This window comes from Lepidochelys kempii, chromosome 12, assembly GCF_965140285.1.
Source record: "Lepidochelys kempii isolate rLepKem1 chromosome 12, rLepKem1.hap1, whole genome shotgun sequence".
Classification (NCBI taxonomy): domain Eukaryota; kingdom Metazoa; phylum Chordata; order Testudines; family Cheloniidae; genus Lepidochelys; species Lepidochelys kempii.
In genome coordinates, this window is record NC_136391.1 from 30655655 (window position 1) to 30680085 (window position 24431).

The following is a 24431-nucleotide window of genomic DNA, read 5'->3' on the forward strand; positions in this document are numbered from 1 at the left end:
CGCTGGAGGTCTAAGAAAGACAGCCAATGTCATGAGACTCATGATCAGATTGTGAGATTTGGCAAAGCTGGAAGTGACTTGGCTGCCTCTCTCCCCACAACACGCGACCAGGAGAGGTGTTCGGACTAGATCTCCCTGGATATACCGTAAAGGTGGCTTCTGGCAGTGCGAAGACAATGGGGCTCTCAGTCTCAAGGCTGCTTTAAATTGCACCAGCTACAAGGACACCAAGAGGCTGTTCCTGCAGCTGAGATTGCCAAAGCACAAGGGTTCTTTGGCCTCATGTTCTTTTCCTCAGCTACATCCTCTTTACTGAAGGCTGCAAGATGTGGGCAGTGTAGCACCAGAGTGGCACTCTGCTCGCTGTTGGCAGAGAATCTGGGCCAGTGTCTGCTCTGCAATGATTCCAGGCAATGAAACAAATCCAACTAAACTCACCTAATTTTATTTTTTTATGAATAGTTCAGCCAGCTCCGATAACAATGAGGCCAGACTATGGATTCAGGTGATATGTATGCGTCTGGGTGTATTACTTACTAAGAGGTTAAATCAGTGGTTCCCAACCTTTTAATTTTTGTTGTTGCTGAAACACTGCTTGCGATGAGTTCGTTACACCAGACAATGGCCACAAGCCACTCTGTGGAGAACAGATAGGCCTGGAGTATCACCCATAAAACAAGCATACCTGGTTTACCACCTCCTTGCCTCCCCGGAACAGAGGACACACTGAGGGGAAGCATGGTTCAATAGTTAGCCTGGGTCTTGAGAGAACCAAGGTCAATTCCATGCTCTACCACAGAAAGTCTATGTGACTTGGGCAAGTCATTTAGCCACTCTGTGCCTCAGTTCCCCCTCTGTAAAAAGGCACTTCCCTACCTCATAGGGGTATTGTGAGGAGCTCAGATACTACAATGAGGGGAACCATATATGTACCTAAGATAGGTTATTCCACTTCATACCCCCCGCCCACAAAGCTTACTGACTTGGCATCTGTGCAGGAGGCCTCACTTTCTCTCCCTCTGTTTTCGTGTAATCACCCATGTGAAATAGATACAACTCTAGATGCAGCTGAATCCCATTTTGATTTTGAATTCTGATAAAGTGGTAAAACTTTATTTCTTTTTGGATGCAATTCAAGTTGTGCTAAATCTGCACTGCACAGCACCATTATTTTGCTGAAGATCCACTAGTTTAAAATAAGATTTCATCCCTTTCTCATGGCTTTTCACTCTGAGAAACCTGTAAAATGACAGCTGTATCTTTTAGGTGTATGGTAAGCCACAGAAACATCTTATAACATCCAGATTTTAATACAAAACGTGAACTGGAATAAGGGAGTTATTGGTGAAATTAAACTGGACACGTTTCATCTTGATTCTATGTCACGAACAAGCCTAATTTTTGAGAGAACAATTTGCACTCCTAAAATATGCCTTCCTAATTTTATGTGATTTCTGGGCACAAAGAAGAGTTCTTGCACCTCACCCTTATTTTTACCTAGAATCGAGTAGCTTCCACTGGCAAGTAATTAGATGCGGTGGCACAATTCAAACACAGGTGCAAGATTACAGATGCTACTTCAGGTCTGCAAAAACTGACCCATAATAACTGAAATACAGGATGACATGGGCCAAATATCTCCTTGGTGCAACTTTGCTGTAATCAACTGAGCTACCCCCTGGGTAAATTTGGCCTATTCTGAGGACGTATTTAATATTAATATTAGTATACCAGAAAACTCTCTAAGAAATAATTTTCAAGAAAGTGCCAGTGCGACAACTTCTGTAGTAGGCAGACGTTTGATCACATGGTGACTGTCCAAGAATTTATAGCTGCTTACTACTTCATGGCAACTCTCTTTGTTATTGGAACAATATTTTTAGATTTAACATTGGCCCAGGTTCGCAGCTGGTGAAAATCAAGGTAGTCTCATTGGAATCAACTGAACCACACAGTCTATCCCTGCTGAGAATCTGGCCCAGAGTATCTAGAGACAGGCTGAAACCACATCATTCAGATCTAAAGCCATTTCTGGATTCCTAACACTCAAAGTTTACAGGTTTCAGACATATGGTTGTGATTCAGATCCATATAATAGCCTGTTTTTTTTTTAAAATGCCCCAAAGACTAAGATGGTAATGAAAGGGTACGTTCAGTGTAACATATCGTACTGAGTATAAGTCTGTGACATTCTGTGACTTTTACAACATGCTGTTTGGCTGGGACTGTTGTTATGAAAAGTGTGATAAACTGTGTGGGAGCATTTATGTATTCCCTTTCACTGAGTTGAAGAGATCAGCCACATTGAATCCTATAGAGATTTCAAGATGGTAGGAACAGAAGATGGAAAAGAAGCTGAGTGGAGAAGATAACAGTCCCCTTTTCTACAAAGGTCCATAAGCCAGTCCAAGAGGGGAAGTCTTTAGTTCCCATTGCATCTAGCAAAGATTTGTTAGATAGTTTGGTTCAAGCATGTAAACTGCATTTCTTGATGAAAGCATTTACACAGTAAAATGTTTCTAAATGTACTGTCTGGTATATTCCCAAAACATGGACCACCACCACTCTGTGGAACCTGCAATGGTGCAGGAGACTCCCAGTACAGAGAGAGAGAATGATATGGAAAAAGTTGGGAAGCAATATTTTTTTCCAAGGGAATCTCTCTCTCAAATAGATGGAGATGGGCAACATTTTTCTACCAACAGGAATGCAGATTTGGTGAAACTGAAAAGTTTCACAAATTTGTGTCAGTTTCACTAAATTGTTTGTTTGGTGGCAGGAAATCATGCTGACACTTCTGAAATGAAACATTTTGGTTTTTTATTCAAAACAACTTTTTATTTCAAAATTTCTTTTAATTTTTTTTTAATTTAAAATATTAAATTCACAAAATCAAAACAAAATGTTTCATTTACAGGTGGAGCAAAACAGATGTACTTTTTTTTTAGACTTTTTGGTTCACCAAACATTTTTTGTTTGGGTTCAATTCAAAAGTTGTTTGGGTTTTGGGGTTTTTTTATGATTTTTCGGAATTGTCAGCTGACATTCATTATTTGCCTAGCTCTAATAACAGTTTGGGCTAAAGAAAAAGAAGAGAGATCTGCTGGAAAGGTTTCTAACCTCAGTACAAATGTATGAAGGTCACACCATCTATACCTTGTGTGGAATTTGTGGACAGTTTAACATAGTGAGGACCAATGTAACAGAGAGATGGGTTCAAGGCAAAATAGTCACATCTGGAGAAGGATCCAGATTTCGAACTCCCTACAATATTCTACCAATTGTACAATTGTGATATAGGTTCAGATACTGAACATCCTTACTATTCAGTGGGTATTCAGAGGCTGGGGGTCTGGGCCCATCTCTCATGTCATTATTTGGAGTCCAATTCTGAAGCCCTCATTTTTTGTTTAATATCACAAATCCTAACACTGCATCTTGATTGCACTCTTTAATATGGAGGGGAACAAGGAAAATGTGAATTCATGTAATTTTACCTCTGTGCTCCCAGTCTATGAAGAGATTCCATCTTTTGCTTTACGCAATATCTTCCTTATCCCTGAAAATGTATTAAAATGTATCTTTTAAGAACACTTCAGAATTAAAAATCTTCAGCAGAAACACTTTGGACACCAAATTTCCAAAGTGTCTAACCTTCCACCTGCTGAACGGTCATAGGTCCGGAGAAGGGTAAGGTTCCAGGCAGCTGGGGAATGTGGGTCAAGGAGGCAGGGTTTCTGGAAGGCTTTGGAGCAGTGTGAGAGCTGAAGGCAGTTGGAGAAGTGCTGCAGGGCCTAGCTGCTGAAACATCTGCAATACCTGGCTGTGAATCATGGTGTATTTGGTGTACTAGTAAGGAAAAAAGTCAGGGTGCCAAAACACTCCAGTGACCTTACAAATGACAGAAAATGTCAATAATGTGAATGTACAACATTGCACGTCCAAGTTTAAAGGTGGAAAAGGCTCTACTCAGCTTTTTGCCTGCAAAGATCACTTGAACAACAACATATTTGCATCCACCCTTTGCCGGTTCCAACATCTGCATCAACTAAGGCTCTGTCCCTACATAGGCTTTGTGCAGTGATGTACTCACATCTGCATAACCAGCTGCTTCAGCGCAAACTCCCAGCGTGGGAATGCTACACTATTGTTAAAAAGGACTTGTACTGCTGTGGCTCATTCTGGTTTCAAACTCTGGTGCAAGAAACTCTATACAGACAGGGTCTAAGACTTTCACGTGTACTTTAAGTCCACTAATAACCCATGTGTATGCAAGCATTAGAATTTCTACTCATAGAACCCTTTGCCATGCATTTTGCAGGTGTCAGTCCACATTTCTATGTGTGCAAATGCTAGAATATTTAAAGTGTGCAAGAGTTTGGCTTTATAGTGGGTATACGCATCTGCAAAATGTGGGTGCCAGTATGTGTGTGCATAATTTCACAAATGTGGGGACCTCAGAGAGGCCTAGCTGAACATTTACCCCAGCATTTTTACCTGTGCATCCTTCTCTGGGTGTGTACTAAATACTACACTTCCGTAACATTTCTTGTTGAAGAAACTGAATTTTAACCTCAAATACATAGTCTAATTACAACAGATCATTATTTAACCTATTGTGTTCATAGTAATAGTCTGGGATTAGAGTGCTGAATTCCCTCCGGCACCCTTGAAACTACCAGCCTAGGTGCCTGCACAACATTGCTGAGGTAACAAAACAATTTCAAGCCTTCTATTGTAGTTCAATGGCCCTGGAATCATTGTGGCCAAATCCTGTTTGCCTCACTCACACAGGCAGTCCTGTTAATTCAGTGGCTCTGTGAGTCAAGATTCAAGGCCCCAGTTAAGCCCTGCAGTGGCACTATGTGGAATGGATGCGGAGAGTGGTGGTCTCTGCACTGGCTTAACCGGTATCAATGGAGGTGGGTTGGGAGCAAGGCGGGAGAGAGGCCACTGGATCCGTGTTTGCACAGATCCAGTGGCCCTCACACATACAAGGAAGCTACCACTGCTACTCCAAGCTGTAGGCTGGAGTAAAGACAGGATAGCTGCCCTGTAGCCCAGGTCCCAGGTTAGTGCTGGATGGATTTCACTTCCTCAGTCTAATACCCGACACGTCACCTACCCAAAGGCCGATTATTCAGTCTTAATCTGGCTAAAGTGAATTCCATTCTCATTTACTTCAGTAGGACTGCTGGCATGTGAGAGGCAAAGCAGTGTTTGCCCCTGTGTGTGTGTTCTGTGATCTTTAGTCGTGCTGCTAGAAGTTAAAGTGCAATTCTGTTCCATCATGCCACTTCACAGCATGAATTTACTCAACTTAATGTGTCATGACTAAAGATGTGACTGTTCAGGCAGTCCATCTGGAGCATCACTCATTTATTCCACCTTTTCTTCTTTCCAGGTGGTAACATAAACAGAGGAAAATCCAGAAGGACCACTTGTTGTGAAACATTTCCTCTCTTCACATCATACACTCCTCCCACAGTATAAAACCAGCAATGTGGAAGTTCTATGGAAGTAAATTAGTCACAAATAGCACCCAAGGGAACTGAAATGCTTTGAATTTACACCATATAATCAGGAAATGCCCACCCTCCTTATCTGTCAGGAACAAGGAAATTAAAAGCAGTGTAATTTTAAACTGCACTTCAGTTGCTATGAATCCATCAAAAATTTCCCCGCTGAGAACCATCATGCAGTAGGAGGAGAGTGAGATAAGACAAGGTTTAAACTACACTCCCCATCCTGTTGAAAGTTTCGCCCTGAGATACCGTATTTGCCTGTCTCCAGTGCTCCAATTTGTGTTTACACATTGGATTCACCAAATGGATTAAGGTGAGCCACACATCACATTCTTTTTAAAAATGTGTTCTATTATTACGCACTCATACGGATTGGCCATTCCTAAATAGATGTCTAATTCTTCAGAAACTCCATTAACTATGTTATCAAACTAATTCATGGACATTGTATGGTTCCTTCAATTATACATTTTTAGTATTCCTTGTAGTAATAGCAGTTGTAATATTTTTTTTGAAATTCTTAACCATGGGCTATGCATCTATTCAATTACTACAAGGAGCACTTTATGCCCAGAAAATCACTGTTTTAACTGAGATATAATTATGTGTGTAGAGAAAAAATATTTTTAAAAACAAATAAAATATTATTAATTTTATTCTGGTGAAATACCAATGATGTTGAATGGCAAAATGATAACAGCGCTGAGAAGCATTACAGGGGAGTTATCTACAGACCATGTTACAATCTTAAAGGGGTTGGATTCCAACACTGTGCTGTGGTTTGCAAAAGTAAAGGATTAGCATTGATCTGGTATATTAGGTGCCATTTAAATATGTATCTCCATTCATATTAATTAGCATACCAGGTGCATGGTGTATATATATATATATATATATGGGGTTAGCATTTAAACCTTTACTGAATGTGTAGGGTATCAAGAGGCACTAAAGTGGTCACATGGGTAACAAAGAGGATGTAGCATCTTGCAGGATTTCTAGATGCTTTTGTGTATTTAGATGATTATGAAAGCTAACACTACAGCCAAATGCCCTGTGCTTGTCTACATACAAATGTGCCCAAATTTAACCCAGTTTAGAAATATAGTATATTGATTTATATCAGGAATATATACTGGTTTATATAGCAGAGTACTTCTCTCTGAGGCACTCATACACTGAGTGCTAAGGCAGTAATAATATTCTCTTTTCTTCCGGTTTTCCACTCCACTTATTAAAGTGTCATGTTTACTTTTTCCCTTGGAAATCTTTACAGTTATTCAATGATACATCTGAAGAGCCACAACAACCAAGTTCAACTCCTCCAAAGTCACTGCCATCCTGTTTCCTTTCAAGTTATTATTTTGGACACCATAAAAGAAGAAAAGGCTGGGAAATTACACACAAAAAACCCCCCACGGTCAAGGTGACTCATCCCAAAGGCCACAAATATGTTGATATAAGGGTTGCAAAGTAGAGCTCATCACGTCCCGTGTGATTGATCCCCAGATTCAGCTCACCATTGTAGTCTCTCAGCCTCTCTCGCTGACTCAGTCCAGACTGTCCTTACAGTGGCATTTATTCTGTCACACGGGCTTATGGAGAGAGCAGCCCTTTGTCACTATCTGATTGGTGCAATATGATGTTCAATGACACTTGCACCGAATGTGTGCTACTCGGCCAAGAATGCTTCTGTACTCTTTGTGAATGGCACCACGCTGAAGGAAATAGTCCAGGGCACAGAAAGCGGCAGGAGCTATTGTGCCTCAGGGAGTAAAATAGCCACCCAGAGCTCCCTGGCATGGAATGCCAGAGCTGCAGCACTCCTTTAGAGGGTGCAATATCCCTCCCCTCTGCAGCTATCCAGCTCTCCTGGCCTGTGAAGAGGATGTTGAGGCTCTGTCCTGCCTCCTCCATTTTCTCAATAGGCTGGCTATGCATAATAGCCTTGTGCAGTCCTTGTACTCATGTGAGTGCAACTGTCCAGCGGCAAAACTCCTAAAAACCTTCCTTGCCCTGGCACACTTGTGGCTTGATCCAAAGGCCAAGGACATCAATAGGAGTGCTGACTCCAATGGGATTTGAACAGGAGCTGAACACAATCTGGCCCTGTAAACTATTATACTTACTCTTTGGCTTCCCTTCCTAGGGTTGCTGGCGGTTCTCAGTGCATTTCCTTTACCTTCCGCTCTCGCTATACTCTGGCTGCAGCATCAATACACTTGACAGTAACGCGCTGAAGTGTAGCTGGCAGGGCCAGGCACCAAATGCCAAGCATTTCAGTGTAGTCTACCAATAGCAGCAGCCTCAACCATTCTCAGGGTAGCTGGCTGACCTCCTGCCTGGTTTCACTTCTCCCTGTTGTTAGTCAGTAAGGAAGGTCCATGAGAACAGGACAGGGTCAGCCTGCAAGATGGGTTTCCCTGTCCTTCAGTAGACTATTTTCCTGAGTCTCACTTCTGATTCAATGAAATTTGAGAATAAGGGGCTACCTTAGATTATTTACGAGGTTCCTGTGTCAGGTCCTTCTACCAGTATTCCACACCTTCTCGATGAGTCAGCAATGCTTTCAGCTGTGCACAATGTCTCTCTGCTAAACCAAATAATAATGGTAATAATCTGTGCTACAGAAACTGTACATCTCTTGCTTCAAGGTGTAACATGATCACACCAGGGTCAGAAGGAAACTCTTCCCTATGTAGAACCTGATCCAAAGTCCAATGGCATCAACAAGAGTCTTGCTACTGACTTGAAGGGGCTATAGATCAGGTGACGTCAATGAGAGCTGTAGATATCCAGCAGCTCTAGAAATCAGACCACTTATTTAGGTACCTACCCTAATCTTTGAAAATTATGCACTTTTTGTTTGGTGGGTTTTTTTGTTTTTCATTTCCTTCCTCTCTTGTGATCAGTACTGGCTATTACTGCTGGAGGTAGGATATCAGACTTAATGGACAAATGGTCTGATAGTCAATGGAGCTATACTGATTTATGTCAGCTGAGGATCTGGCCCATGTGTGTTCCTGTGTGTGGAATTTAGCTGGGCTGCAGTTACCTTTTACTGAATATCCCCAATGCACTTTCCCTGCTAGTGTTGATTTCATACCATATAATCTAACATGGAAACGTATTTATTACTGATATTTTTACAACTGTGACTGGTATGTGAATTAGCCTGCTCAAGAAAGACAGAATTCTAAAAATTTAAGAAAAGATAGTCAGTGCGGTACGGTTCCCTAAAGTACAGTGCAGGAATAAGTTAAAAAAAAGTTTACCTCCAAATTATAGCTGCAGTATATTTATGACTGCAAATAGAATTATTAAACTACCTACATCCAATGAAGTGAGCTGTAGCTCACGAAAGCTTATGCTCAAATAAATTTGTTAGTTTCTAAGGTGCCACAAGTCCTCCTTTTCTTTTATCTCTGAAAATGTAATTCATGCTTGCTTGTTCTGCAGAGAAAATATAACTGCTTTGCTTAATTGTTTGTTGTGTCAATGTATTTTTACGCTTAAATTCATACTAGTGGAGGTTTGCATCTAAGGAACTGTCCCAATAAGAATGCCCTATTTTTGGTAAAACTGACAGTACAGGTTGAATCCAAGATCTCATGGCAAACTTCAAAAAAATTACCATTGATGACAGACTCCTTTATAAAGTGCTTTGAGAGCTACACATGAAAAGCAGTCTAAGTTTTAAAGTGGTAGTCATGTTCATCTGTATCAGCAAAAACAATGAAGTGTCCTTGTGACACCTTGGAGACTAACATATTTATTTGGGCTTATTACATAAGCCACAAGGACACCTCATTGTTTTTGCTAAGTATTAAACATCACTATCTCCACTTTACAAATGAGAATCTGAGCCGGATTAGGGTCTGAGTTTGGAGCATACCTGCAGCTCTCCCACTGACTTCAACAGGAGTTGTGGGTGTTCAGAATCTCTGAACATCAGGCTTATAAAGATTAAAGCATGTTGCCTAACGTTACTCATCAAGATTGTGCTTGTGCAAGGAATACAACCCCCATCTTCTGACCCATATCCTGACCTGTCTTCTGGACCAAGATGCATTATGGCACAGCTTTCAAGCAGGAATTCAATTATAATTACTGATACATTTAGTGCCCTGATTCTGGGGTCTTCTGCAACCCAGGATGAGCTCTGTGGGCATACAGGAACTATAAAGGCAGCAATTATCTACACTGGGCAATATCCCTGATGACACAGGGACAGCAGAACATCCCTTTGTTGCCCTCCTAACAATGAGAAGCCAGATGGCAGAAGAGAGTGCTCTGGTTAGCCTGGGCTGTAGGAGGACTACATAGGGAGCTATTGCAGACAGTACAGTCTGGGAAGTGCAAAGGTATGCAGTCCCCTCTGTCTCTCTACCACCCCCACTAGGCTACAGAAAGCTTGGCTCCACCACATTCCAGAACTGGGGCTCTAATCTCCATACAGATGTTCATGGGAACCCGTGAAGGCCACCTGACTCCTAGATGTCAAAAGTGAATATAACAAGTGTTGTGAACCCAAATTTGCTCCTTTAAATAAGAAACTTTCCCACCATTCTACTGTCTTGAAGTTTTGCGTCATTCACAGATTTCCTTCACTCTGACCATTTTCACTTTTACCTACAGTATTACATTTCTGACTACAATATTAACTTTAAATGTTTCCTGAGATTTTGACTAGATTAATTTAAAACTTATGGTTCTGATAATGACTTCCTAGAAAAAAAAACAAAAAAACCCCACAGCAATAATGAAGATGTGGTACATAAAAACAGGTCTGATTTTTTCCCCTCTAAATATATAATTATGTGAGTGAAAAATATAAGTTCTAGACATTTAAAATAACTATGTCTGGAACAGGCTTGTTTTAATTTTATGTCTTTGGAAATCTAATTTTATTTCAATTTTATAAAATAATTCTCTCTCGTGGCAGAAAGACAACAGGTCTGAGGAGTGATCCATATTTCGTTTGTGTATCTGCTATCCACAGAATGTATTATTACTCTCTTAAATGAATTGGATGCCATACTGTGCAGTGGTTTGCAAAAACAAAAGGAAAACATTAGTGTAGGTCTAGTGTGTTTTGTGTAAGTCCATTGAAAAGTCTTATAAATACATTTCTATTAACAATAATAATCAGCTGCAATGCAGAAGGGCTTCACTGAACATATCTAGGGCAACCAGATGCACTAAAGTGGTCCCATGGTGAACAGAGAGACCCCACACCTCAAAGGATAAAGCCTCATGTGCTAAAACTGTGTGCATGCAACAGAGAGAGAGAGAGAGAGAGAGATGGGGAATCAAGAAACATTAATGCCACAAAAGGATAAAAAAACAACATCCCACCATATGAGCGTGCCAGTCACATCACCTCGCTGCCTCAGTATGCCCGTCTCCTAAATGGGTATACTTAAGCAGTAAGAGCCTCATGTGCCAGCTCCTCATTACTCCAATAAGGGCCAGCTTAGATAGCTAAGAGCCCTGCAAGGGCAGCCAATGGCACGTTGCCAAACTACTTCTGATTTACATTGGTGTGATGTGGACTATTTCAGACACCTCACTTGACTTGCAGCATTCCATTTGTTTTAGAATAAGTACATACTGGCTTCTACAGATACTAATATTTCTTGACCTTGGATATACTCCTTGGTCAATATTTCCGTTTAGGGACAAGCAGTGATGAGCTGGAACCAGTTCACGCGAATCGGTTGTTAAATTTTGAAGCAGTTTTAGAACCGGTTGTTAATCCGCTTCCCTACAGGGGGTGTTGAGGCTTTGATGGGCTCCAGCTGGGAAGCGATGTAATTCCTCCTCCGGCCGCCGGCGCTGCAGGAGCCACGTGGGCTGCCGCCTGGCCCTGGGCAGGAGCCCTGTTGCTGCTGCTGCTCCCCTGGCCCTGGGGCTCCCGATGCTGCCTGGTGGGTCCCCGGCTGCTCTGCTGGGCCTGAGCTATGTCCTGCTGCTCTCTCCATGAGTACCCACCACCCTGCCCGCAGCCAGCCCCTGTCTCCAGCCACCCCCGCACCCCCTGCCCTGCTCGCACCAGCCCCTGCTGCACCCCCTGCCCTGCCCGCAGCCGCCCCTGTCTCCAGCCAGCCCTGCACCCAGCCCCTGCCCTGCCTGAAGCCAACCCTGCACCCTCCTGTCTCCAGCCAGCTCCGCACCCCCTGTCCTGCCCACAGCTAGCTCTGCACCCCCTGCCTCCAGCTAGCCCTGCCCCGCGCCCCTGTCTGCAGCTGGCCCCACGTCCACTGGTGCCCTGCAATTCCCAGGGCAGTAACCCTGCACACCTGTTTCAATGAGGGGGGCAGGGAGCAGCTGGAACCCACACATGTGCACCAGATAGCAAGTGTGAAAAATCAGGACAGGGGGTGGGGGGTAATAGGAGCCAATATAAGAAAAAGACCCAAAATCGGGACTGTCCCTATAAAATTGGGACATCTGGTCACCCTAGCACACCCCCAGGGAGTGGCGGGGACATGTGAAACGGAGCTCATTTCTAGTTCAGGCCCATCTTTTTAAAAAAGAACTTTAGGCAGGGTTAACACACATCCGTATCTTCCCAAACGGGTCAGGCTTTTTGGTTCTTAAATCACTGGCCGGGAGGAATTTTTAAAAATTTAAAAATTCCTCCTGGGAGAATACAGACGTACGGTAACCCTGTTGGTACAAAAAATACATACTGGGACACATCCCTTAAATCAGAACTTTTTATAGGGAACCGGTTGTTAAGATTTTGGCAGCTCATCACTGGGGACAAGTTATATATATATATATATATATAATATATATATATTCAGTGTTGTAATCATTCAAACAGGTAGACTAGAATCTCCATCTTACTGTATAAACTGCTAGAAAGATTTCCTTATAAATGAACATTATAAAAGATAAATTAACTTACAAGGTGAGGAAAAATAATTCTGAATCACAAGATAGGGCAATTGTTTTCAGCAGCAGCCATTCAAGATTGAATATATGATCTGATTGGCTTGCATTTCTCCAGCACTCAATATTAATGACTTCTGAGGAGGTAAATTAAAAGTTACTAACTTATTAGATATATGTTACAACTACTTATGCTAAACGATCCCTTCCATCTTCTATTTAGCTGTGACACTCTGTGTACGTTTCCTAGATCTGAAGAATGGCTCTGTGTAAGCTTGAATGCTTGTTTCTCTCACCAACAAGAGGTGGTCCAATAAAAGATATTACCTCATCCATCTTGTCTCTCTAATATCCTGGGACTGACACAGCTACAATACTGCGCAAGAGATGTTACATGACTTTTTCCAAACAACAATATGCCAGGATTACCTTCTTAGATAACACATCTAATTCATAAGCATGTATTGAGGCTTAATTAATTTGTTTGTAAATTGCTGTGAGAGTCCAATTTAACAAACTCTATTAATGCAAAGTATTATGATTTCAAGTTTCCGTAAATTTCTACATCTAAATTTTCAAAAAGGCTCTACTGTTTGAAACAAAAATAATTTTGCTTTCATCAGCCCATCACATCGCTGGTCAAATCACTGTCAGTGCAAATCAACGGGAAATGCCTTTAGCACATTGTAATTTATGCTAGACCTGCCACAACAGAATTTGGATTGAAATGGGATAAGAAAAGGCAAGAACGAACCAAAGCTCCTGCACCCAGTGACATAATCAGAAAGACAGAGGAAAACCTTGCTTGTAATGTATTTATCCAAAAAAGTTCAAGTCAGATGCAGGGTTTTATTTAAAGGGGTATTGTCAACTAGATGGAGCTCTCCCAATCCAAAATATAATGAGCCAGATCTTCATATGATGGCAATGGCCAGAGCTCTATCAGGCCTCACTGGAGCTCCACAGGGTGGTTTTACTAGCACCTGACGAGTCTGCCAACTTGAGGTTGAGCCTATGCCCTCTGATGGGCCAGCCAATGCAAGTGAAAAGTGCCTCTACACTCAAGGCTCTTTGTGTGGCTGGGACTCAAGTTGGGGCACCACTCAAGTTAATTCTGTAGCGAACACAAGCTCCACTTCAGCGGAGCGATATCAATTTGCACCAACTGAGGATGTGGCCCAACAATAAAAAAAAATATTTTCTTGCAATCATGAAAAACAAATTAATAGAAAACAGATTTCTTTTTATTTAAACAAATCCCCTAAGAAGTTGTGAATGGAAACACCAGCAACATTGAGTTTACCCATGAGAACCAGAAAGTGAAATTAAATATAAACAGTGTTGAAACGACTTACTATATTGTTTACTCTTGCTATTGAATGCAGTGGAAGCAGTAAACAATGAGCCTAAACCATGGCAAATAAATCAGGTGTTTCAAATTCTGCCAGCTTGACTAGTCAGATGTGCGATTAGCAGCACAGATAAGGAAATATACAGCACCTTTCGGACTATGCTGATTTACACCTGCTGGACATCCGTCCTAGGATTTATCCTGACAATGTCCAGACATTGCAGATTTCAAACAAACCTTATGAATAAATAATAATAAATAATAATAAATCATTTAACACTATTTCTGTAGATGCCCCAATCATGGATCAGAGCCCCACCGTGTTTAGTGCAGACCACACAACAAAAAGACAGTTCCTGTCCCAAAGAGCTTACCAACAATGTATAGCTTTGAATTATGTATCCAAAGATTTGATGGCAATGGTAAATATTCCTAAAACATAAACTATGACTAAGACCACAAGAAATAAGTCCCCAAAGGACTGGATGACTCAGGGAGTTGGTAATGAACTGTCAATCACAGCATAGACTGGCCATGCCCTCTTTTGGGTGGCTTATATGAAACCAAGTTATGTTCTCAGTTCAATTAAAGTGTCCAAATCACAAAAACCTAGCATCATAATTGATGAACTGGCTTAACAGAGAGGTTAAAAAATCAATACCTTTGGGGAAAGAACTGCCCTCTTATGCTTTGGGAAGGGCTACCCCCAAGGCCAGGCCGGAGACACCACTAAATCTGTTTAATTAAGTGGACTGAGTCAGAGCATGGAGCAGAACCAATGCGGTCATGACTCCAATACGCTGCTGCAGAAAATGCACCACAGTGTGTCATTTACACAGCCCTTGAGGTGGAAATGGGTGACAGGGGCAACTTAAACTACTGTTTCCCAGGCTGTCATTGTGTTTTGAGGAAATAGACAGCTTTATTCTCTGGTTCTATTAATCTGGCTCCTTTTACAAGCGCTAAATTCACTGTTTGAAAGTGGGAAAAATGAAATCCTGTATAGGTCAATTATTGGTGTGAGCTGCAGAAATTGCCACTTAAAAAAAAAAGCAACAGTGTTTAGTATTTTCTGAAAATCTAATATAATTAGAGCAGATAAAAATATCTCCCAAGTTTCAGGAGCAACGGATAAGTACTATAGTCCATGTCAAAAAAATTCAGCTTAAAATAAAAGTCCTTATTTACATCAAAGACATCCCGCCACTAGGAGGTCAAGTCTCTGTCCAGACAGATCATCCTTTCCTGACCTTTAATATGGTATTTTAGTGTAATCTCCCTGAAAATTAGCTAGGAAAACTGTGGGAACAAAGTTGCATCGGAAGTCTTTGATACAGCTAGCGAAAGACTGCTGTTTTGTGGCTAGACAGAGAAACTGATCCATATAAACCCCCTTCACGTATTCTGAAGTAATGATAAATGAAGACGGAGGGCCAGATTCTTGAAGGGAGAGAGGGTGGGTAAGAACAGTGCTGCTTCCTGATCCTGGGGCTATGGTAACAGTGTGTCCCTGGTGTAACTCAGAGCAGCCTAAGGGCTGCTCTAAATTACACTGGTTACCCCCAATGGATCAGGGATTGCTGGAAGCTCAGTGCACTCTAGCTGTGGCCTCTCCCTGTCCCAACACGCCTCCTACATTCAGGGAGCTGAAGGGGAATTGGCACAGAAGTTAGTTATGCCTGCTCTACACCCCTGTAGGAGAAGCTGCAGCTGATTTCCATTCTCTGGGCCATTTCTGCAGTGCAAAGGTAGTGGAGAAAGGATATGGTCCAGAGAACTAAATTGTTCCTTTACGCATGAGTCCTCTGACTTGCGCTATATCCAAGAACCACTCTACCCATGTAGAACCCTATGTAGAGTCTGCACCTACTCAACGGGAACTTCATGGAGCATTGTGCCATATTCCTGTATGACAACACCAGTAACCCAGCCATTGTGCCCCCAACCTTGAAGGCACAGTGTGCATTTTTCCCTCCTGCCCACTGAGGGCAGATCACTACCACAACCCTAAGTCTCAATTACTTTTGTTATAAGCACCGTGAAAGCAGTAGAAGAATCAGAGTGCCTTATCCTGGACTGTTGAAATCAATGGGAGCAGGGTCGAGCACACAGAGATGGAAAAGGCCAGTTTCATCCCCCTCAGCCCTGCAGTCCACTGTCTAATGATCTGCCCAGTGCAATTTTAAATGTCTCCAGGGATGCGGCCTCTATTCAATGTCAGGAAGATTTCCCTGAAAAATGAGACTCTCTTTCCTCCTCTTTCATGCTATTATAGCATGGGGTGAATTCAGAGGGGCGGTGAACATTTCAGGCACAGTTCAAATTGTTCACTTTGCTCTGGTATAACGGAGAAATAATTATAGTATCTACTACTGACTTGTGGATAGACTAATAATACTATTGGGAATTACTCAAATCCCCAGTTCCTTGCTCAGTTTCTAATCATCCAACCAGACCAAATTCTGCCCTTTTGCACCTGTATAAGCCAAAAGCAACTTCACACAATCAACAGTTACTTTCAGTGTATACCAGCATAAGTGAGAGCAGAATTTGGCCCATCGATTTCACTGGCAGTTTGACTGAGCAAGTACCATGGGATTTGTCTCAGTATATTTAACTGAACATAAAACGCAAGCTTTACTAGTAACAGGTGTTGTTAGAGTCATTTCAATAATGCTAAATATGGGGTGCAACTGAATGACTGAGAAGAACGAGGGTATGACTCTCCCTGCGTGCCTCTTTGGTGGCCAGACTGCACTGAGAAGCTTTAATTTTGTGGCTTCATTGATACTGTGAACTAAGTCCTGCCCTCAGACATGCACACACAACTCCCACTGAATTAATACATCTCCTGTTTATCTCTCACTGCTACAACCAACCCTTTTATTCACAGACTCCTCTGACAGCTCAGTGATTGTAACATGATTCATCCTTTCCTCCTTGTTCTCTTCCCTTGACTAGACACCAGCAAACACAACAGAACTTGAGACAAGAGAAAGAGGCCCCTCATAATGAAAGATTCAATCACATCTTACCAAAAACAAAGAAGGGCACTGGCTAATGCATGAAGCTGGCTCTTCTCTGCCCTAATTGAGGTACGTAAATAAAAGGGAGAGAAAAGCAGACATTCAGCTCTGGCATAAACAGGTGCAACTCCTCTGACCTCAGTGATGTCACACTTGCTTAGGGCTAAATTTGGTCCAAGGATAGGGTCCTGATCCAAAACCCACTGAAGTCAAAGGCAGCCTTTTCATTGATTTAAACTGGCTGTGGGATACAGCCAAAACGACCAATTGTGAGAGAACTCCTATTAGTCAGACACCAATATAAAATCATCTCTCTCTCCAGGTTTCTCTTCCAGAGGCATTTACATTGCATTTCTTGCGTAGTATCTCCCAACAGAGAAAGTAACATCTACATAAATGACAAGTGATTACAAATGAGTAATCCATTCACAACCTTCCCTACTTTCGGTGCCTGGTGTATTGAACAACAGCGCAAACTTTCTATGGTGGTTTGACTTTATAGGGAAAAAGGGGGCTGGCATAGCTGGGGAATGTGTCCTACTCTGTAAGCCCACACGTGACAAATATAGAGGATTACTAAGAATGACACTAGACGACATGACTGGCAAGTACAACACTTGGATTCTCTTCTACTCTGCACTGATTGTCTGTGTGACCTCAGATGAATCACTTAAACTCCCTGTTCTTCAGACAGTGCAGACACAGTCCCTGTCCCAACCAGCTTACAAACAAGTATACACAATCTGTATATACATAATGGGCAGCAAAGGGGGAGGATTAAAGACAGAGTGATGTCATCAAAGTGCTGGACGAAGCTGAAGAGTGTGTGTGTGTGTGTGTGAACCTTGGACTGTTAGGTTGAGTGACTCTAGTCGAACAGTAAAAAGGAACAAGGATCCGTTGCTTTGCTGTAGACCTGCTAAGAGAAGTTTACATTGAACTAGATATACCTCAACGAAACCTTGGCATATAGCTTAGCAAGATGAAAGTAATAAAATAGTAGACCCACATTTATTTTTTCATGTTGTTTGTAGAGTGTGACCAAATTTTGCCTGCAGAATTCAGGGGAATTACATCCATAATTCAGAAAAGTGATGGGCAGGACTGGAGACAGCCCGGTACTGGAAAGCACCGCATGCTCTGCCAAAACACACGCATAAGGTTGATGGGGGCAACGTTGGTATCGGGGAGGTCATAGAGGAAGAAGTTAGGAACGTAGGAGTTTCCATCTTTTCGAATAAAGGTCATGGGCCAAATTCTGCCCTGTCACATCCATGTTCCTGAGTTGACTTTAATTCTGCAGGCAAAATTTGGTCACACTCTACAAACAACATGAAAAAATAAATGTGGGTCTACTATTTTATTACTTGCCTCTTGCTAAGCTACATGCCAAGGTTTCGTTGAGGTATATATAGTTCAATGTAAACTTCTCTTAGCAGGTCTACAGCAAAGCAACGGATCCTTGTTCCTTTTTACTGTTCGACTAGGGTCACTCAACCTAATAGTCCATTGCCACTCCACAGGCAATGGCACATAACAGACAACTGAATGACTGAGTACTGTAGGTCATCCAAAAAATTAGATCAAAGAGTCCCTGTAGTCTATTGAAATGCAATTGCTTCCAAATCACATTGTGGTGTTCCAGGCTTGAAAGAATGGGTCACTGCAGTTTTATTGTAGGGAAGCTACTGCTAATGAAAGGAACAATGGAAAGATTAGTGCTACCAACCATATAGAAGAAACACCACTTTCAGTTTAATTGCAGTGAACAAAGCAAATAGGAAAGAAGGGCAACCAAGTGACAAAAGTAGTTGGTGCAAAAAGGATATAGAGGCTATTCACGAGGTACCCTTGATCACAGCACAGCGTCCAGACTTAACGTATGATTACTGAATTTGGATCGCAATCAAAGATTTTGGTATTTTCATGACGGACAGATGATATATTTCTAAGCAAAGCAGCCCAGTAAACGCAGGAACTGAGAAGTTTGTTGATGATGTTTACTATTCATTGGTTGTGTAGAAGTTATTATATGGTTGGAAAAAAAGCCTGGTTGCAATTTTTATAACATGTTAGGAGTGGGTAATGAGTGAAGTTGTCAGTTTAAAATATCTATTATTAGGGCAAATCTAGTGAACCTTGTAATTCAGAAAAGTGATGGGCAGGACTGGAGACAGCCTGGTACTGGAAAGCACCGCATGCTCTGCCAAAATAAATCAATTCAATCACAATATTCTCTCCCTTCTGGTCAAATTCTGGGTCTCTCCTAAGTAAAGACTGCAAGTCATGACACTTTGTATAGCAAGACAGTGGTATAAGACCAAAGGTCTATTTCAGACTAAGTTAAGATTGCTAAACTCAGTTTCCCTGTGACCTAAGGCAGACTTGAACCCTGGTTCTCCAGACAAGAATCAAACACATTGAAACATTATTCCACATTGTTCTAATAATGCATTTGTTAAATACAAAGCTTACCCAAACAACCATGATCATCCAAAATGTAATAATTGTTAGTAGATATGGGATCTAATCTCAGAGGAACCACAAACATGATGGGAAGTGAAAATGGTATACAAACAAATATGAAGAAAGTTGGTGATCATAGAAATGAAGCCACTCTAATAGAAAAAAACCCAACACCTTAGTCATTGTTGATATCATCAGCACTACAAACAAAACAACAAACAAAGAAAACTTCATTCCAACTCCCGGCACCTGCTGCAAAAGCCTCTGTCTCAACTGCTTGGATGACATAAATGATGCTAACTCCTTTTAGTAGCTGTTACTAACTAATAAAAAGCAACATCGCATTCAAAGTATAATCCAGCCCATTTCAAGCAGCACTCAACACCATCCTATAGCTCTTCCTTATGGACCAACCATTTCCAGGGAGCTGAATGTGATCCAATGTGAAAAAGTATTTATTTCAAATGAAACTGGATTTATTTTCAAAGTAAATGAATGTTTTCAATGCGCCTTTCTTCTGTCTTGTTATACAGTAGTGATGGCCATATATCCAAGTATCCTTGCAAAGAAGGAACTGGAGATTCACTCAACACCTCATCTGCACTTCAGATCTTAACTGACCTCATAAGCCATGTATCCCCTCATATACTCTAATGCCATGAATGTTATTGTTCAATCCAAATATTTACCATGGTACACACCAGCCATTTTTTCTAGGAGGATTGCATGGAAAGCAAGACCTTTATCCTAGGACATAACGAGAGCTATTTAACTCTGTGGATGTTCTTTTGCATTGTACTAATGAGTCAATGAAGACTTCCTTAGAGATAAAACAATGTAGAATGTAGTCTAAAAAAAAGTTTTAGTAAAATTTTTTTCATCTTTTTGGAAAACACAGTGGTAAACAGCAAATACTGCAAGCAAAATACTTACACTCAGGACAGGGTTCACCAATTAAGACTGTTTAATCAATGAAGGCTTGAAACTTCCAAAAGAAATATAAGGGAGCTAAGCACCTAACTCCTGTTGGATTTCAATGAGAGCTGGGTGCCAGATTTCTCCCTCAGGCACCTGACAATCCTAGACATAATGTTTATTTTTTCTCATAATTTTATGATCTTGCAAATTTTATTGCATAAGTAGTCCGAACACAGAAGCAAGAATACGGTCTACTCACAAATGCAAGAAGGGCATTTACCTTATCAGAGCAATCAGACACTGCATATAGCTATCACGAATTCTCTGAGAATGAATGAAAATTCTCATGAATTTATTACACACATCTGCCATCAAACTGTGTTTTTCTTAAAAATTACCCCCGAAAAAGTTACCCCCGAAAAAACACAGTAGTGTGACAAAGACAAAGTTTATCATCTAACATTAAAGAGCTCTTGTTAAACGTGATGATGCTAGGTCAGCTAATGATGTTAGGAAAATCTGCAAAATGGTCCATGGCATGAAAAATATCCTGTGTGTTTCAGGAATCTGATAACTTAATCAAAATAGGTATTTTCTGCATATGAAAATCTAATGCTATATTTGCTTTAATGAAACACTTACCAAGCCTACACATGTAGATATTGCTACTGAGGAGGTGTTATCGTTCCTTATAAATCCCTGATAGAAACACCGCTCAACTTCACGTTCCTGAGAATCTGTGACTCCATCTTTCCCAAGTACCTGGACAATAAAGTTGTTGCTAAATATGGTAGAAGGTTTAAGTTCTAAGTGCAGTTCCTGTCCAAATGCTGAAAATTTGTAGTGCAAGGAACTTTTTGAACTTTGAGTTGATCTCTTTTTCCTAATGCTGTGCAAAACATCGTGTGATATGTACGATCCACTGGAATCCACTTCGACAGGTGTCACAAATACGTAATCTGTAATGGCAAAATGTTGACCATCAGCCTTTGTACTCAATGAATAAAGTGTGTCATTTTTTAACATAGCACTCATTTATGCAGCAGATTTTCACTGTGGCATGAAGTTTCCTCATTTAGGGCATGGCACCAAAAATCCAAGGGCTACATGTATCTAACGCATGCATAAATTCATCTAAAGCAACTCCAAGCTGTTCCATGTAAATCACACGGACTCTAATACAGTGTTTGTTTCCTTTCTGCCCCACTGAGAGGGACAGACTATCATAGCTGTGAACTTTCCCACAGTCATTCTTGTGAAGACATTTGTTATCACTAACCAGTCTATAGATTTCCCCCCTCCCCCTGTATTAATTGCTGTCACATGGGAAGAGTGGGGTTTTGTCTGTAGTTGTTGTTTTTTTCCAAGAGAGTGTAGCAAATATTATAACCTTGGTACTGGTTTAACAGATGTTGTAGAATTGTTCCATTTATTCAACTGGATTAAAGGATTAATCTGTTAATTCCTTAACACAGTCAGACCTCATCTTTTTGTAATGTCTTGATTAGACTAGTTTTCAAATCATAACTGACCTTCAGCAGAAAGAGATTACATACTACCTCATAATCTTTATTCAGCCATTGCTAGCTGAATGTCAGTGTCTTTGTTTGTCAGTTGTTTTGGCTAAATTATGTGAAAGAAATTCTGTGCATATTTGGGAGAGGAAAAATACGATCAACTCAAAATATCTGGAGAAGAGAAGAATATAGGGCCTGATTCAGTTACGTGTTTAAGCATGTGCCTAACTTTAAACACGTGAGTAGTTCCATTAATCTACTCACAGGGTGATGACTACTTACATCCTTGAAGTTAGGTACATATTTAAGTTCTTTGCTGAATCAGGACCGCAGGTACTCCTGCAAATGACAGCGAGGCTTACATTAAAACCCATATATTAAGTAGCCTACTTCCTAACACTGCTTAACTTTTGATGTGTATCTTGGTCAGAATGCCAAAAGATATCCATATCTTTGATAATCAAATGGTTTTTTTTTCTTAAATTGAAATGCATCTTTATAAGGAATACAATTATGTTCTTATATAGTAGCCAATGTTGCATACGATTAATTTCCTTGCTTTGAACAGATTTTATTGGGTGCATATTACACTGAAAATTTAGCCAGAGATAGGTTTCTGTTTGCTGTAGACAGTGGAAGCAATACATCAAGGGCTTTCACTTTCCTTAAGTGGTGTTAATCAATGGCAGAAGCTCAGGACACTAAGCAGGCTGGTGGCCAAAAATGCAAGCAGCTGCTGGAAGAAGGGAATCCCCCAGCAAACAGACATACACTGCAGGAGTATTTTCCCTTCCTGAAACCTGTGTGTACTGCACTGTACTTATCACTCTCAGCAAGTGCAAATATATAGAAAGAGAGATTGCAAGCTTCCAAAAGGCAACAACATCAGAAAACCACCACCACCAAAATAATCCTGTTATAAAAGTTTTCTTCTTCTTCCTGGATTGTTACAGTCCCTTAGCCTGGGTTGCATGGCTTATTTCCCCCTGGTTTTCTATTATTATTTTTCCCATAAGTGAGTGGAAATTTAGTTTATTTTCCTGGCACTTAAAAAAACAGTCTCTTTTGTTATTGTTAATTTTTCAGCTGGTGCCCGCGCGCCAGAGACACGGCATCTGCAGGTAGGCGGCATGCCTGGGTTGCGTTGAAAAGTCGTTGAAAAGAAGGACCAACATTTGGGGCTCGGGTTGGATGTTCCGTGTCACAACGACGCGTGCATGCACTTTAAAACAGAGAGACGGATACAAACCATGATCCAGTCCACTGATGCCGCCGCCGCCGCCGCCGTCGCTGGTTAAAGCGGCTGCGAAAGACACGCAACAGAGACCGCACAACTGAAGGGTCTGCAAGAGAGAGAGAGAGAAAGAGACAAGCGGGTATTGGGCGAGAGTCCCTGGACAAGGGAAGGCCGAGAGAAACGGCGCCGCGACCTGGCATGTAGGTCCTCCCGGCGACTGCAAGAGAAAGTGCTCTCGACCTGCCTTTGCAACGCCGCCCAGCCACAGGGTGGCCGGGAACTGCACGGAGCGGCTGCTGAGCACCGCCGCAGGTACGGTCCACACGCAGAGCAGGAGCCAGTCCATGATCTTCCGGGCACCTCGCATGTTACCTGCGCCCACAGATGCCCAGCAGGAGCGGCCGGGTCTCCCGCATGGTCACCTGGGCGCGTCGGCTACCGCGGAGCCACTGCCTCGCCCGGGGCAGCGGCTCCCATGGAGGGGCTCGCAGGTAGCCACGGCCGGCGCGCAGGCTTTAAATTGCGGCCGACAAATGACAGCCCCGGCTCCCGCTCCCCGGCTCCGCTCGCAGCCCCCGGGACGGGTGGACGCGGGAGGGGGAGCGCGGGCGCGGACCAATCCGGAGGCTGCAGAGGCCGAGCGAGCTGCCCCCGCCCCGGCTGCGGGAGCCGCGTGTGCTCCGGGCTCAGGGCGCTGGGGGAGGGGGCGTGAGAGTTCCGCGCCGGGTGCCCCGGACACCTGGGTTCCGCTGGAGTCTGGCACTGACCTGCTGGGTGACCCTTTCGGCAAGTCCCTCAGGCACTGGACACATTTAGCTCTGGATAAGCAGGAACCGCCCCTTTCCCCCCGCCCCCATTAATTTTCAGTGGGGTGGGCTAGCCTGGATCCTCACCCGCGCCATGCCAGCTTACCCCGCTGTGCCCCCACCCTGAGAGCCTCGGGCAGAGGAGACTGCCCAGGTGCGAGGCCCCATGATCCTTACACCCAGTGCAAATCCCAGACTGTCCTTTGGTTCTGTGTTTGTACAGTCCCTAGCACAATGTGGGTCCCTGACTCAGGCTCCCAGGGGCTAGGGTAATACAAATCATAACTAACCATAAGGCAGAGAAGGTTGTAACTGGGCTATTCGTTATCAGCATTAGCACCCATATTTGTAATTATTTCCAAATGTGAAAAAAGGCCTGGGGGGGGGGATCATTGAGCTGGGATTGTGCACAAGCCTGCCCTTAACCTGACTGGTTAGGAGAAAGAGTTCAGTAATAACAATCCAGCTTTCTGCCTCTCATTCATTTGGAGAGCGAATACCCTTATTTCTCATTCATTTGTAAGGCAGGAGAATATGTTAATTGATTATATGGGGGAAGGGGTGAGAAATATAGCCATAAAAGCTTTTGTAGTGGTAAACACCCATTTTTTTCATGCTTTGTGTGTATAAAAAGATCTTCTATACTTTCCACAGTATGCATCCAATGAAGTGAGCTGTAGCTCACGAA

The 24431-nt window shown here is 42.3% G+C and overlaps 1 protein-coding gene across 1 annotated transcript in view; it reads right to left on the minus strand.

Annotated features, from left to right (window-relative positions):
- Positions 1–23387, minus strand: part of ADAMTS18 (ADAM metallopeptidase with thrombospondin type 1 motif 18) — a 96064-nt gene extending 72677 nt beyond the window's left edge. Inside the window, exons 1-3 of the mRNA XM_073308471.2 lie at positions 23182–23387; positions 22950–23043; positions 20826–21142 (exon numbers count right to left, since the gene is read on the minus strand). Of these exons, the coding sequence (XP_073164572.2) occupies positions 20826–21142; positions 22950–23043; positions 23182–23304 (534 nt within the window). The 5' untranslated portion in view covers positions 23305–23387. The remainder of the gene's footprint in view (positions 1–20825; positions 21143–22949; positions 23044–23181) is intronic.
- Positions 23388–24431: the final 1044 nt, after the last annotated feature.